The sequence below is a fragment of the Aspergillus fumigatus genome, chromosome 8, assembly GCF_000002655.1.
Source record: "Aspergillus fumigatus Af293 chromosome 8, whole genome shotgun sequence".
In the NCBI taxonomy this organism is placed as follows: Eukaryota; Fungi; Ascomycota; class Eurotiomycetes; order Eurotiales; family Aspergillaceae; genus Aspergillus; species Aspergillus fumigatus.
In genome coordinates, this window is record NC_007201.1 from 1,770,367 (window position 1) to 1,785,637 (window position 15,271).

General features: G+C 51.6%; 8 protein-coding genes across 8 annotated transcripts; 1 reads left to right on the forward strand and 7 right to left on the reverse strand.

Annotated features, from left to right (window-relative positions):
• Positions 1-154: 154 nt before the first annotated feature.
• On the forward strand, positions 155-1,659 carry AFUA_8G07220 (uncharacterized protein; the record flags this gene model as incomplete). The annotated part of the gene is made up of 3 exons (XM_742427.1): positions 155-848; positions 923-1,032; positions 1,087-1,659. The coding sequence occupies 3 exons, from the start codon at positions 155-157 to the stop codon at positions 1,657-1,659; spliced, it is 1,377 nt and encodes a 458-aa protein (XP_747520.1).
• Positions 1,660-2,430: 771 nt separating this feature from the next.
• AFUA_8G07225 (uncharacterized protein) lies at positions 2,431-3,443 on the reverse strand. The gene is made up of 2 exons (XM_742428.2): positions 2,919-3,443; positions 2,431-2,867 (listed from the first exon to the last, which is right to left on the reverse strand). Exons 1-2 carry the CDS (start codon positions 3,312-3,314, stop codon positions 2,799-2,801), a joined length of 465 nt encoding a protein of 154 aa, XP_747521.2. The 5' UTR covers positions 3,315-3,443; the 3' UTR covers positions 2,431-2,798.
• A 1,011-nt stretch (positions 3,444-4,454) lies between these two features.
• On the reverse strand, positions 4,455-6,295 carry AFUA_8G07230 (Zn(II)2Cys6 transcription factor; the record flags this gene model as incomplete). The annotated part of the gene is made up of 3 exons (XM_742429.1): positions 4,455-4,868; positions 4,919-5,369; positions 5,418-6,295. The coding sequence occupies 3 exons, from the start codon at positions 6,293-6,295 to the stop codon at positions 4,455-4,457; spliced, it is 1,743 nt and encodes a 580-aa protein (XP_747522.1).
• Positions 6,296-6,484: 189 nt separating this feature from the next.
• Positions 6,485-7,081, reverse strand: AFUA_8G07235 (putative integral membrane protein; the record flags this gene model as incomplete). Its single annotated transcript, XM_742430.1, has 1 exon — positions 6,485-7,081. One exon carries the CDS (start codon positions 7,079-7,081, stop codon positions 6,485-6,487), a length of 597 nt encoding a protein of 198 aa, XP_747523.1.
• Positions 7,082-7,241: 160 nt separating this feature from the next.
• On the reverse strand, positions 7,242-9,368 carry AFUA_8G07240 (putative MFS maltose permease). Its single transcript, XM_742431.2, has one exon. The coding sequence runs from the start codon at positions 8,849-8,851 to the stop codon at positions 7,253-7,255; it is 1,599 nt and encodes a 532-aa protein (XP_747524.1). The 5' UTR covers positions 8,852-9,368; the 3' UTR covers positions 7,242-7,252.
• Positions 9,369-9,422: 54 nt separating this feature from the next.
• AFUA_8G07250 (pectin methylesterase family protein) lies at positions 9,423-10,696 on the reverse strand (the record flags this gene model as incomplete). The annotated part of the gene is made up of 2 exons (XM_742432.1): positions 9,423-9,995; positions 10,043-10,696. 2 exons carry the CDS (start codon positions 10,694-10,696, stop codon positions 9,423-9,425), a joined length of 1,227 nt encoding a protein of 408 aa, XP_747525.1.
• A 475-nt stretch (positions 10,697-11,171) lies between these two features.
• Positions 11,172-13,159, reverse strand: AFUA_8G07260 (glycosyltransferase family 31 protein). Its single transcript, XM_742433.2, has 2 exons — positions 11,856-13,159; positions 11,172-11,795 (listed from the first exon to the last, which is right to left on the reverse strand). The coding sequence occupies exons 1-2, from the start codon at positions 13,017-13,019 to the stop codon at positions 11,436-11,438; spliced, it is 1,524 nt and encodes a 507-aa protein (XP_747526.2). The 5' UTR covers positions 13,020-13,159; the 3' UTR covers positions 11,172-11,435.
• Positions 13,160-14,065: 906 nt separating this feature from the next.
• AFUA_8G07265 (uncharacterized protein) lies at positions 14,066-15,165 on the reverse strand (the record flags this gene model as incomplete). Its single annotated transcript, XM_077805348.1, has 7 exons — positions 14,066-14,152; positions 14,209-14,313; positions 14,360-14,410; positions 14,584-14,700; positions 14,758-14,805; positions 14,848-14,912; positions 15,018-15,165. 7 exons carry the CDS (start codon positions 15,163-15,165, stop codon positions 14,066-14,068), a joined length of 621 nt encoding a protein of 206 aa, XP_077661474.1.
• Between the last annotated feature and the right edge of the window lie 106 nt (positions 15,166-15,271).

Consider the following 15,271-nt stretch of genomic DNA (forward strand, 5'->3'; position numbering starts at 1 on the left):
TTATTTCGGTAAGTCCCATATAATCCTCACACAAAAGAATCAATTCACTTGCTGCTGTACATCCACGTGACATGAGTATAGAACTATATAATCATCTTCATCGACCTGCTTCCTTCTCTTCTCTTCCCTCTATCTTACTGAGACATACAGCAAAATGTCTTCCTGGACAGGCGCGGCTGCCATGATCTCATCTCCATCCTCATTCCATGCGCTTCCATTAGAGTGCCGACAACAGATTCTATGCGACCTTCCAGACATTCAATCGCTCAAATCCGCCATACTAAGCCATTCTGCGTTGTACGCGGCCTTTTATAATTACCAGTCGCCGATCATATTGCAAGTCATTCAACGTCAGATTCCTGCAGACCTACTCGCATATGCTGTCCTGTGTTCCCATGCACGCAACATCGAACCATGGACGAGGACAAAGGTTCTAGATATACTGGACCTGTACTTCAACCGCCGCCTGGTTGAGTCATTCCAATGGACTATTCGAGCAGCTCTGGATCTGGTGAAATTCCACGAAAGCGTGACCTTTTTCGCAAATGACTACATCGACAACGCACTGGGCCTCGTGGCACCCTTGAACTTTCCAATCCACGCACCCTCCGAGACTGAATGGTGCCGGGTCGCCCGGGCATTCTACCTACAGGAGACGATCGGCCATTTCTTCTGCTTTCGAAACGGAGGAGAGCGCTGGATCACTGGCGGCATCAGATATGCACGTCCATGCCCGTCCGAATTCCATCATCGGGAGAAGTTTGATATATTCTTCGGCAAGCACGCGCCCTGGGAGATGGAGCAAGTCGGTGCGGTTAATGAGTACTTGTACTGGAGAATCTCACCAGGTATGTCTATCCCCTGCTACATTTCTGTGTTTGTTTAGGACCATCTCCAGGCTGACTCTCAGCGTGACATCTAGCCTTTAACACCATCGCGGCACACGACGTCGAGTTGGGTTACCATACCGTCTACTTCTCCGACAGGGAGACATGGGAAGCTTTCATGGGGAGCCAGCACAAGAGGGGCTTTGTAAGTAAGCCCTCAATCCCATATTCTGACATATTGCTAACTTTTTGGACCCAGCTGCTGAGAGGATTGACGACTCTCCATCAATTTGTCATAAGAGCCAACCACCAGAGCCGCATCGAGCTTGTTTCAGTTCGGAACTCCCGCTGCTCAAACTGGCTCCTTGTGAACGAACTGGAATTCTTGCAGAGATTCGCTGTGGGGCCCCTTGGGGGTATGTTCTACAGAGACCTCACAGCGGAGCAAGTTGACGAGGTCGTGAGAAAGCCATTTGCACATGACAGCGACTGTGGTCCTCGACAGGCATGGCAATGGGCCCGCAACGACGCTCGGTGCTATCAATATATCTGCGACAAGGAGCATCGTGAGCTCCGACGCTTTGGGTATGTCATGTGGGACAGCCAGCGACTCGAACAGTGGAGAGATCTGGGAGGTCCTTTCCAGGTACCACAGCAAGAAGACGATGCTCGGGCAGGCAGACGCTGGATGGCTATGTGGCCGTTGATCGAAAAACGGCGAAAGATGTACGAGCATGGGGCGCGTGGATGGTGGGACGGGGAAAATGCGGAAGAAATAAGATGGATTCACGGGGAGAAATCACCAGAGACCCGGAGGAGATTGTTGCAGTAGCTGCATTGATTACTACAGGCGTTGCCAATGGATTCTGAACTTTGTATTCTGAAGTCACAAGTGATGTGTTAAGCAGATTGTTGGTGCTCCTGAAATCAATGACAGCCGTGATGTCCCGTTGTAGATTGTACCCGTTGGTTGTACTGCGACCAAGCTAGTAGACAAGCACAAATAATTGCTCGTCGTAGGTTGCTCTTGCTGAGGCCTTGACGACTGATGCTCCACGCCAGGGTCAAGAAGGAGACAGCCAGGAACAGAGGACGAAATTTCTGAATGCCTGCTGCGGTCACTGAGCCCGCAAAGACAAAGTCTAGAACTGTCTGTATAGCAGTTAGTAGTGCACATGAAAGATTAGTTGATTGGCACAAACTGGTAACCAGCAGCACGAACAGGACAGCAGCGCTGATCCTTCAGGGACAAGCGCCGACATCCATTGAAGGGCATGGGTAGCGTCACCCTGGTTCGCGGGGTCGGACTGTGAGGGTTTCTCGCAGGAATGACAGTCGTTACATGACATTTCGGTCTTTGATGCGATTGAATGTCGACTGACTCAGAACCTTGCTGGAATTGACGTTGTGTTCTTATAATGTGGCCAGGCTGTAATTTCCGCTAGGGTGGAGTTTGATATCCAGTGCCAGAATTTCCAAATCGGGTTAAACAACGCGATAATCCCTCAGGCTACGGACGGAGTAGACACTGATATTTGATAGTTTAATGATGATAGCTGACTTGATAGAGAGTATTTTTTAAATGATCTGACCGAATGCTTAAGACGGGGTTCGCTCATATATAGGTGTCTCTGCCTAGACATTCCTCCCTCCCTTTCTCAGCTAACCCTTGATACTAAACTCTCTGCTCTTATCCCTTGCTAAATTTCCGAGGTTTGTATACAATTTCTCTCCTCTTCTCCAGCCTGCATTACCAACATCGTGTTCCCCATAAAATCCTCCCTATCCGCCAGTGTCATGTTCGCATCTCCAAAGTCGTTCAGCTCAGTGTTGACATACAGTGGGAGGAAGTGCATCTACCGAAATGTCCTGAAATCGTAACTGAACAACATATATTGATACAAAGACACTATAGTACAGACAGACATCATAATCAGGTATCTCATTCATCATAAGTCATATGCAAAGTCCTTAATAATAAGCACGACGGTGACGGGTTCCACGTCCATCAGTGCCATGCATGCGGCGAGTGCCAGCAGCCTATAACACCCGTCAGCTTTTCCTTTTACACAATTGGCAGCAAAATCATACCTTTACCGCTGGTCGATGTGTTAAAGCGCCTTTTAGTCTAAGCATCGCTCCGGACACCTTGTCTCCCAGTGTGACCTTTCGACGGTGGTGATGTACGGGAGCAGTGGCCCTGGTACGACCGTACGCTCCGTTATGGCGCGTCGTGGGCGTTTTTGTCTTGACTGTCCGAGTACGGGCATTAGGACCACGAAGGCGAGTCAACAGACTGGGCTTGGAGGTACGAGTGGTGGTCGTGGTGGGACGATGACGACGGAACATTGTGATAGTGGCTGATTGGTGCGTCTGGTAGATCTTCGATAGAATGGTTGTGCAAGTATTTGGATCAGATGGCACAGTTTTAGATGGATGATACCAATGGTAATCTTTATCCCTAGGTTGATGTAGTTTATATAACATCTTCCATCCTCTTTTGAGACATCATGGTGGGTGACACACAACGAATGCCAAGGGATCTACATCTTCGAGCAGGTAATATGACAGCCCTTGATAACCCTTGAACCAACGCCCGCACGTCATGCGGGATCATCACTACGTCGGTCCCGCAGCTACACTAGTCTATCAGGACTTAAATAGGATTCTAAATTTCTAGGTATGCAAGGATCAATGGCTCAGTGGACGCCTTTTGTTCATGGTGCCTCGATATAGATAGGGCTGGAATGACGTCATTGTGGCTGGTGGCCATCAACCCCATCGCGCTGCGTGGCTGTCTAAGATGTGCTATGAAGTAATCTGATATAGACAGCGTAGAGAGACCCCTCTGATCGGCAGGGATGGTTGGTAGCCGTGGAAGAGCTTTCGGCACACAGATGTGGATATACGACCTCTGCATGACTACTCTTAAGGGGAAGCAACAAAACCACCAGGTCATCATGTTTATAGGAAATATGTACCATATTGTACAAGCCTGGTAAGGGTACTGCATGTGAAAGGCAGACGTAAATCACCACGATCTCTTCGCTTCCTTGGAAAGGTGTTCGCTGGTCAAGCCCTGGTGCAGCTAGCCATGTCAAGTCGGTTACATATAGCCTCTGGATGGAGGATGTAACCTTCCACAGGGAGACAATTCTCTTCGAAGGCGTGGACCGGCAAAGTATCTGGGACAGCTCCAGACAATAACCCTCCAGCCCACGGGCGGCGTGTACACATTCTTCCGTGTCATAGTGACCGGGCTAGCTGTGCAACAGCGCGGGTCAAATACAACCAAATATCTAGATACCGAGTTTCCCCACCTTGTCACCATCGACTCAGGAGCAAGCGTGACCCATCTACCCAAAGCGCTCACTCGAAATCGGGACAGGCAAAGATGCGGTGCCTGATGCGACTCCGATGCCGTCGCCAGCTCCAACGGCGGTGAAATGCCGACTGCAGTGCCGTTGACGACGGAGCGAGGGGGTAACCATGGCAGTACAGCAATCAACGTCCAGATGGGTGTGAAGTTGCTTTTTTTGCCGGCGTGGTTGTCTTTCCGGTGTTAGCTTCTCTATAGCTTGCTTGGAACTTGGCTGCTTGATTTACGAGAGATATCCGTATAGAATATCAAGGACTCGATTGCAGATACTGCATAAACGCTTCATCGATTTCCGGCGTTTTGTCACCAATCCGACTCATCTCGGCGTAGTTGAAGTCGCTGTACGATTGGTCATCCGGCCACGTGTCGCCAAAGGCCTCCGGCTCGGCCTTTTCGGGGGGCACAAGAGTTTCCACGGTCGCTGCTGGGAGATTCAAGTGCTGTGTTACGGGTTGCAGCATGGACGGCAAGGTCTGTCCCACCTTTGTCAATAGCAATGGTAGAAACCGTTGTCGACCACCTGGGAGAGTGTTTACAAGCGAGAAGAAATGCTTCAAGTAATCCTGCGGGCCCAGGTTGAACCCGGACGAGCGCAGTCCCGCCGTCGATAGACAAGCCATGACATCGGTGAGCGTGCAGGCTACCTCGAAGATTTTCTCAATCTGTCACAGTTGATCAGCATTTTGGTGTACAGAGGGGAAGGTTCACCAACCAGTCCAATCCCATGCGTTTCCATACTCTGTGTTGACAGCTTCCATGTCGCCAGGGATAGGTCTCGGGCAATCTGCAGCGGATACCGGAATTCCATGCACGGATGGCTGGCTTTGCTGGACAGAAAGCCCGCGGTGGTGGACAATTGCCAGATCATGGTCCGTAGCCACTGTTGTGAGACACGGAGATCCGCCATCGGGATGTCGGGAAGCTCGAGGTCGGGGGGAACTGCATCACAGATATGTTTGTCGAGCAGAATGAGCGACTCGCGGGAGCATGTGGCATGCGTACCGTTCCACAGCCCGAGGAACGACTCGTCGAACGGGCGGTAGAGATCGGCCAGACAGCGGAATCCAATACAGGATGTGTCGTCAGGGGAAGGATCTTCCAGAGTCGGACTGTTGGCGGTAACCTGTAGGGTGACGGGCCGATGTCTTCGAATGGCATGGGCTCTGTTTCGAATTAGAACGATTTCTACCTGAGCCATCCAGTCAAAATACCGTTCCGAAATCAGAAGCAGCCAAAAGAGCTTGCCAGAAGAGAGCTTCTCTTCGCCCTCTTCTGCGTCTGATTGAGTATCCAACATGCCCGCCGTGTACAAGGTGGTCGCTTCCCGGAGGAAATAGTACGCGTGGCGCTGATTCCCTAGCGCGATATGACAGCCGTACAGAAGAAACGCGATGGTGATGCTCTGCCGGACAGGGACAGTGAGCGGATCCAGATGCTTTCGCGCTTCTGTCGCTTCCTCGAGCAATTCGCGCCCGGCGTCCATACTCCGGGTCCATCTTGAGCCTGCCGCTTGGGCGGACGAATACCCCGTCTGCATCATGACAAAAGCACAAAAGGCAACCACCAAGCAATATGCATGAATGCAATGATCCATCTGCTCTACATGTCTCTGGAAAGTTTCCGCCTGTAGAATAGGAACCGTACCTTGCATGCGCGCGAAGAAGTACTCGGAGCAATCCCGGATCAGCTCCCGAGGAAGGACATTTTCCTTGCGCGCAAATCGACATCGTCCGCCAGGGGGACTCACAATCGAAGCCGCCACTGTTAGACTTGCTATCGTCGGGTCAGGTGGCTCATTCCCTTGAGCATTCTGTGTACGCAATTCAGAGAGAACGTTGGCGGACCGGCCCTGTCGCCCTTTCTTCTGTCGGACCAGCGAGGTTCGGCAGCTTAGCCCGGCCGATCGACACTGGCTGCAGGGTCTTTGAGCATTACATTTGACTTTACGACGTCGACAGGCATCGCAGGCCTGCTTCACCATCTGCGTGTCGCGGGGCATCTTGCAAGTCTGATTGCTAGTTGCAATGATTTGAGAGAAATTGTGGGGAGGATCGAAAAACGGAGAAAATGTGGAGGTTTTCCGCGTCATCCCACGCCAAGAATAACCCGTATCGAGGCAATGAAGCGGGGGCCGAAGTTCCTAACGTTGGTGTGAGATTTACCTGATTGGACTTGCCATCAAGTTACTGCTGGGCCCGGTGGATATCCTGCCGGACTAGGAGGCCTTGACCAACATCTGGGGATGAAAACAACTGTACAGATTCCATTGGATAGATGATTATACCACCATGACCGCTCCTGCAAATGCCAGCCACGCGGGTAGATCTGCCACTAACATCCGAATGCGATGAAATCCCAGCCAATCCTCCATGTCCACTGTTGGCCCATTCGCATTGCTGTCCTCCACTATACGTTGGATCCGAGGCGCGACAAACGGCACGAAGAAGAGATGCGCCACCGCACCCGCGACGCCGGCCCAGTAGAACGTTGTGCGCGACAGGGGCAGGGCACTGCGCGACCGACTCAGTAGAATGTTCGATATACCGGTGGAGATGGTGGTTAGGTTAAGCGCAAGGACAGAGACAATCTGGCGATTGAAGACGTATGAGTACCATTTCGGCAGGACCGCGTCGGAGGGTTTTCGGATTGACGGTTGGAGAAAGGCCGAGTTGGAGAACAGCTCGACCAGGGCATGCACGAGACTGCCGGTGCTGGTGGCTAATGGCGCGACGCGGAGGAGCTGGAGGGGATCGAAGATGAGTCCGGAGGCCATGATGATGATGATGGTGATGATGACGATGATGATGATGATGATGATGATCAGTGTGTAGATAGAAAGAGGATGGAATTTGGGAAATTTGACGATGAGCGGCATCGATTGATTTAAAATAAACACGGCCAGGAGGGACCCGTGGGGCCAGCATAAGACCTAATGCAACGCGATGCAGGAATCCCTCACGCCACACAAAAGTGTTCGACGGCATTGATTACTTTGACTTAAAAGATAACTAGTTAAATAGACTATGACATCTTTGGTAAAATCTGATTAGTCCTTGTGATGCTCCTCTCGCACCTCCACGTGTTCCTCCTCGCCCGCGTATGGATCAACCACCGTCTCTCTGAACTTGCGCGCCGACACTCCTTGCTCGAACAGCAGGTCAAGTTCCTCATACGTCCTTCCCTTGGGCTCCGGCAGGCGGAAGTATGACCAGACCAAGCAGACAAGGCATGATCCCGCCCAGAAATATGCGCTGCGGGCGCCCCAGTTCCAAGCCGTCGAGTTGAGCTGATAGTTGGTGAGCACATTGACCACAATGTTACTGACGTTGTATCCTACTCGCGCCAGCACGATCGTCTTGGCCTTGAGTCGCGTGGACGACAGTTCCGACACCAGCGAGTACGTCACGGGGCCGATCGTAAAGTCGTAGCAGAAGGTGAAGATGATCAACATCGCACCGATCGCCCACTTGGCTGCGCTATTGTCCCCCGGCGCGAAGGAGAGACTGCCTGTGATGACGAGCAGGGTGAAGAGGCATGCCAGACCGCAGACGTGCAGTGTGCGGCGACCGGTGTAAGTCATCAGGAACCACGATCCCGCCGTCCCAATGAAGCCGAGGGCATACTGCGCCAGCGAGAGATCGAAGGAATGCACCGTCGGCAGACCCGCCTGGACGCAAAAGTACGCAAAGTAGCCCATGAGGTTCTGCCCGCACAAGGTCTGGACCAGCCAAACTACACAGACCACCTCGGTTCGGCGCAGGTTCGTCCCCTTGAAACAATCGCGGTATTTGGTGCCGCTCGCAAGCGCCTTTTCCAGCTCGTTCGTATGCTGGATCATGGCGATGGTCTCATCCGGGTCGAAGTTCGGATCCTTGGACGAAGTCAGCCGCTGCAGGGCCCGTTTGGCGCCCTGGAGATTACCGCGTCGGACATGCCACCAGGGGGATTCGGGCGCGAAGAGGATGCCAATGAGGATCGGGAGTGGCCATGCCCACTGGACTGCGAAGGGGATCCGGTACGCCCACTGGTCGGGGCGTTGGATGGATCCGCGATTCACACCTACCGCGACGAATTGCCCGATGACCCAACACATGTTGATAAACGTCGTCAAGTACGGGCGAAGAACGACGGGGCACACTTCCGAGGCATATGCGGCGGGCAGAGTCTGGAAGATGCCCCAGGGAATCCCGGCCAGGATCTCCGCCGCGAGCAGCATTTTGATGTCAACCGCGAAGAAGAAGAGAAAGATCACGGCGTTCATTGCCGCCAGCGCGGAGACCATGGTCCAGCGGTAACCCAGCCGTTCCGAAATAAGACCATTGATGAGCAAGCCGATGACTTCGCCCACTCGGGCCCCGTTGGAGAGTGCCGATTGCCACGACGCCGGGACCGTCCATTTGCCGGACGCAGACTGCACCCCGTACTTCTGATTGAACGCCGGAGACGCGTACATGGAGCCGAGCAGGGCCAAATCGTATCCTTCCATGATCAGTGTCGACGAGAGGAGGACAGACCAGCCCACGGCCTTGGGATACAAGCGAACCGCTTGCCAGAGAGTCATGGACTGCTCTTTGCGGGCGGCCTTCTTGCCCTTCGCGAGCGGCCGGGGCTTTTCTCCATCCATAGTGTCTGGATTGTTGGCCATGGTTCAGGTAGCGACTAGATTCTTAGCAAAGACTGCCAGCAAAGCACCCGAGTGCTAGAACAAGCCGGGCTGTAGATGGGAAGGCACGCATGAAATCCTGGACATATGGCTCTATTTATATTCAGTGTATCTGCATATCATCAGGTCGCTTCTTGGTCGAGATGCGCCAGAGTCCAGACTAGCCCGGACCCTTGCAGCATGATCCGGGGAATTTTGTTTTACAGTTGTACCCCACACATTTCCATGTGGGGGGAAACGAGCTTTCCTTCTGCCTCATTGGCTATGGTTATGCAAGTCGGCCTCTACTCGGAGACAAGGCGGATGCAAGTCGGAGCGGCGGGAGTCATCAAGGGCGAAACGGACAATTGTTCGACTCATATATGATCACATCGAACTATAGATTTGCTCAACCCGTAAGAATAACGTACTTTGAGAGACAGTGAGCTATGGACGCATGGCAAAGCGAACTTTGCGCTTCAGTTAATCTACTTAATCCAGCCTAGAAAACTGTTCTACGGAATATGAATGACATGATATGTTGTTGATTACCATTGTACCGTCCAGCACGGCTCTAAGGCCGCCCAGAGCTCGCCGCGATCGGATCCAACCAGGCAATGTTGGGCTGATGGCCGTCCGGCGTCATGAACACATCCACGGGACGAGCATACGGCATCACTTCCTTTCTGTGCAATATCCGGGTGACATTGCCATTCTTCTCCGCGGCCGGATTGTATCCAGGCCCGTAGACACCATAAACAGCCATCAAGGTCTCATTGTTGAAGTTGTTGTTGGGGGCTCCCTTCCACACTGTGTATCCCGCAGGGAGAATGCTGGAATCAAAGTATGTATCAATGAAGATCGATCTGTGGAGGTTATTCCAGGGGCGTCCCAGCGAGCACCGTTCCTTGATGTCATTTTCAATGGATGCATTGGCTGCGAGGACCTGGGAATCGGCAATGTACACACCGTACTTGTTCTCGAAAGTCGTGTTGGTGCCCTTCCAGGCTGTAATGCCGCCACCGCAGCCGCGAAGGGAGAGAGTCGTCTTTTCGATGAATGCCGTGCCAAAGCCATAGAGAAAGTCGGTCTCGCCCGCAATCACGGTGTCGTAGAAATAAGCATTGGCAAGTTTGCCAACGTACAGCTGGATTCGTCAGCGGGCGGTCTCTCAAGGTTTCTTTCACTACATACAGTATCCTGGTAACTGTAGAGGCCGCAAGAGTAGAACCCCGCGTTCGCATAACCCAAGCCAACGGCGTGGGCGGGTCCATCTGAATATGGAACATACTCGTTGCGAAAGTCAATGTTGTACGCGCGGAAGTCGGAGCATCCAAAAGGGGTGTCGGCAGGCACTGGATATCCGGTTGGGCCTGCGCCGGTGATGGTCGCGTTATAAGTGGGACCGACAGTCAGAACGCCGGTGTAGACATTGTCCGGGAATGCGGCATTGTGGTTAGCTGCATTCCAGTAGATTTGCACATCGTTCTGGACGGTAGTGTTGGGGTTGATATCGCCATAGCTCTCCCGCTGCCAGGGGCGATTCGACTGGCCCAGGAGCGTCAACGGGCCGGAGCGTGTCACGTTGAGCTGCTCCACATAAGTTCCAGCGCCGATAAGGATGACATGAGACGAGGTATCATTGGGCAGCGAGTGGATGGCCGCCTGGATGGACTTGAAATGAGCCCGATGGTCGGTCTGGCTGACAAATAGAGTGCCATGGGGACAGCCTTGAAGAGGATCAGGGGTGATCCTTTGGCAGGATTTGTATGTTTCTGCGGGATGGACACTCTTGCAGAGCGCTTCAGGGAGGAGGCCCAGCGCAAGAAGCGCGGAAGATGGCCTCATTTTGTCTATTATCTTCGACAATGAAACAATTGCCCAGTCATCTCGGTGGGAAACTGCCCCTTCATAAAGAGTCCAGGAAAAGTGCGGATAAAGTCGAAATGAAGCTTTATCCGTTGTGGAGCCGAAGGACAACCTACAGATCCTCCTAGGGTCCCTCAAGCTTTCTAAGGCTTCATCCGCGGATAATTTACTGCGAAGGGTCTTGGGATTATTCCTCCAATGAGCTTGTATGCACAGTGGAGTCCCCGCACAAACAGCCGGTTGTCTAAAGAGACAAAGCCTCTACTGTGGTACGTTCTGTTGATTGATGATAGTCACAAATGATCTCAGGCAACGTGAGTACTCAGATAGATCACGATGTAACTAGTCTGTAAGTTATGAACTACTGGAAGGAAGATGATCTGCAATCATCGAGATCAAGGCATCCAAGGCACGCCAACAACTCGGACATTCACAAACATTTATATAGGCGAGATGGGCAATCAGCAAGGGATACTGGGATCAATGTGTGCGGTGTCGGCTGCGATACTCTATTTATAACTTTTTTGCACATTCAGAGCTAGATTTAAGCAAGCACTGTGTCATGGAATACATCAGCTCGTTCTAATATACATAACGATCGTGAGCATTGCCAGATAACGCTGTTATCAAAGCCGACACCGCATGTATAGTTCAAGGTTTCCACTGCTAGGGAAATATGATGAGACAGTCGACATGGGAAAAGGTAGTCATATACTCGTCAAAAGATGCGTTCCGTACTTGGCTTCACCCATTGAGGCCGCTGACATTTGTGGCTATTCTGGAACTGCCTGATTTTCTCCATGTCCCATCCAGCGGATAGAGTCGTGTCTTCTGTAGCAGGTTTTTGCGCGCCTAGGCGCATGGATGGAACGAAAACACAGTGACCAGAATGGACATAGGTATACGAGAAACAGTGAGGATGCTCATGGCATGCTGTCGCACAGGCTTCAACAGACCTATGGCCGGGCGATTGGGCCGGTTCTTGCCATCCACCCCAGTCACCATTGTCCCAGTCTGTTTTATAGTCGAGGGTGCTTAGTCTTGTGTACTCGAATAGGTCGGCATATAACAATGGAAGCTGGAATGTCAGTGTTAGGTGTTGGTGGCATACCAGCGAGGGCCATGAGGAACGACTAACCTTTCGGCCCCGTTGATTCTCCCACCTTGCCAGCCCCGCCATATCTTCCAGCGATAATTTATGCATGCTAATCACTGGCTGACACCAATGCCCTTCATTAAATGGAACCCCATGTACAGGATGCGGATTGAACATTGGCCATATTCCAGACAGCTTCACCCCACTTTCGTAGAGTGCCCATCCAAGTATTGAATCCCCGCAACAATCCTGATGGACCAGCTCCTTATAACGATGACTCAATGAAGGCTGGCTGTACACGCCGTTGGCCCCAGCCTTATGAGTCACCAGCCTATGGACCGCGGCAGTAGACAACACAAACCCAGCACCCCCATAGGCAAAGAACGAGGGCCTCTTTCCCGGAGTCGGGGAGCCAAAGTATAAAGGAACGGAGGGATCGAACTGGTCGAGAAGACGAAACATATTGTCCCACACCATGTATGTATCAGACTCGATGAAAACAAACCACTGAGCAGTCGGATTCATCTCATACGCGCGTTCGACCATGGGCAGGAACTTGTATTTGTCAAGCGTCCAGCCCTGGGAACCAGCGACAGTTTCAAGTTCGCCGCGCTGGAGCGCACTATACGCCTGAAAGTCGCGGCTATCCCCCCAGAAGCTCCCTGGCAGGGTTGCCAGAATGTTGTGAACATGGTGACCGTTGATTTCTGACTCATGGTCAGAAACAATGATGGGATTAGTTATGCAGCGGGTAACAGTGGCCAGATGAGTATCAACACGACTACGAGGCTCTGTACTGCCGATTTTAAGAACGACTTGAACATGCGAGAGGTGGTAGGAAGGGAAGGAGTCACAAAAGTCATCGCCATCACTGTTCTCTTGGGTCTCGTTGGCGCTGTGCGCATTCGAGAAGCGTGACGTTGTCTCCCACTCCCAGTAATCAACGTAGGGCGTAACCGGGAAGCTGGATATCGTCGCCCGGCCCCAGTAATGGGCATAGAACAGGCCCGATCCTAGCTTTAGACCGAGGCAAAAGATAAACACTGTCAGGATGACCACAGAAGTATGCTTTTGTCTCTTCTTGGGCCATGATTTCCAGTGCTCAGCGATGCGATCCACAAACGAGGTTGCCCCGCGAAAAGCCGCAGTCAGGACGCGGGCTGCATTATTGAGGTACATGGGAGGACATGTAAAAGGCACACTCATTCAGAAGGGAAACAGGAAAGTGTCGGATCTACACCGACAGACGTCAGGGACCAGTCCCTTCTATATAAGACGCGTGTTAGATCTCTCGGTCCTGCATTAGTGCCCTTCGAGTTGGTTGCTTAGCAGGCAAGTGTGCCCAGGTCTGTGATAATAACGATGGGTTTGGAATGAGAAAAGGTATAAAGGAAAAAGTCTAGGTAGTGTAGAAAAGAACCAACACTACTAGGCCGGTGACTGGGCGCTGATCCTACTGTGTAGAGATACAGGTGGAATTGATCATGTCAAAATGACGTGGCTGATATGTCATTAGATGAAATTTCTGTCAATTCTGAAGGTTTTGTTGTGTTCCCTTTGGCCTGGGACAGATCTGTCCTCAGATGATCAGTCTGTCTAACAGCGTAGGACCTCGATAAAATCGCCTGTCCACCGACTTACGAATCCCAGTTCTCAGGTTAAACTAGCACATACTAGCAGCGAGCTGTCATCGTGCATCTCGAATGGATGCTGTGCGGCCTGACAGGTGGTGGGTCAACCAAAGTTAGTGCGGATAATTCATGCCCTACGTTACATTGTGACAGGCTGACACGGAGACAACAGCGCGCACAGCAGTTCGACAATATGGATCAACTTAAAGGAAGCAGTAGGAATACGTGGCGAAAACCCTGGTACTGGCTGGTTGCGGTGATAGAGGTAAAAAAGCCATTGGCTCAGTCTTCGACAGTGGGAAACTGGTGTTGGGAAACAAACGGCGCATGTGGGGTTCAGTCCGAGTCTGACCGACATAAGCCCCAGCCTCAATGGGCCTCTGGGTCCGTGTTTGCAATTCTTTATTCGTCTGCTGACTGGGGATGATGCGCTGGAGCCTGGAGCTGGACGCCCTATCGGATCATTGTCTGCCATGACTCCTGATAACTAATTGCATTGCGTGATAGTGGCTAGGACAGGAATGACTGATGCACCTGGGATTGCATACTAATGCTCAACCCTTGGTACAGTAGAGGTCGAGAAGGGATCAATCCATCTGTCAGGTTGTCAGTAAGTCCACATCAGGTAACATGAAGACCTACATTAGTGCCAATGGCCTCGTCGGTGCCAGAAGGACTGACGACGTTGATATTCTCCGCACGGATCTTCTTGCGTACCTGTTTTTGTCAAGCAAAGAGGACTATGAGGAACCTTCAGAGGGAACATACATCTGGGTTGGAGTAGAAAGTGAAGCAATATACGGCGCCCTCGTCTTACTGGTAGTGCCGTCAAAATTCATGAACATAATATACTCGACAATGAACGAAGCCTAGAACCGACCAGCCGAGTCTGTATGTCCAGCTAGCGAACCATACCGGATGCTCATTGCAAGCCGTCTGATTAGGCGCAACGTAGAACTGGGTCATCTTAATCGCCCAGTCGTTGTTATAGTTGTGCATGCCTTCATAGGTTACGTTCCTGTCCCAACCACTGCTACCGCCCGTGCTGGTGGAGTTGCTAATTGCTCCAGGCCAGATTTTGATTCAAGCCTGACAAGCCAGCTTCTTCCGCCCGTTCGGGGAACGTGGTGACAGATCACGTACCGAAGCTTCAGGGAAGTGTTACAGACTAAAATATTCTCCACGATGTCAACCTGGCCGATGTGCTGGCCTAGAGAACCGACGGAGATGCCATGAGAATCATTGCAGTACAGATTCTTGCCAGGGTTGAGTCGGTCCTAGTTGGTAACGTACGCTTGTGAGATAATACATACCTGCACGAGGATATTCGCACTGTTAAGCAAGAATGATAACAGTCCAATCTTGTCAGTAGATCTTCATCGTTGGAGGATCCAGCGACCAACCATCGGAATGGGAATGCGAGAGTTTTGAAACACGATGTTATCAGACCGATAGGTATGCCATGTATCCCTGTGTTGATAAAGGCCAATTCAGACTGGTTCATGCAAACTCAAATATCCCATCTTTTAGCAAAGTTAGCTCTGAAGTGTAACGGAAGAGGTAACCCACTCACCTGAATTAGCTGTAGGACTGCTATTGCTTGATGGAGCATTGAGATACATGCTGTCAAAGGCGATATTGCTTGAGTTATACACCAATTGCAACCAGTTTGGCGAGTTGTGGAGGGTGATGTTGGACACAGACCCGCCATAGAGGTCCATGTACGGGACCAGGATAGGACGCTAGATGGTCTTGTTGTCCATTCAGCATCCCACAAGGCCCGAATTGGATAACTTGTTATGCCTCTAGGAGGATTGGTTTTTACAC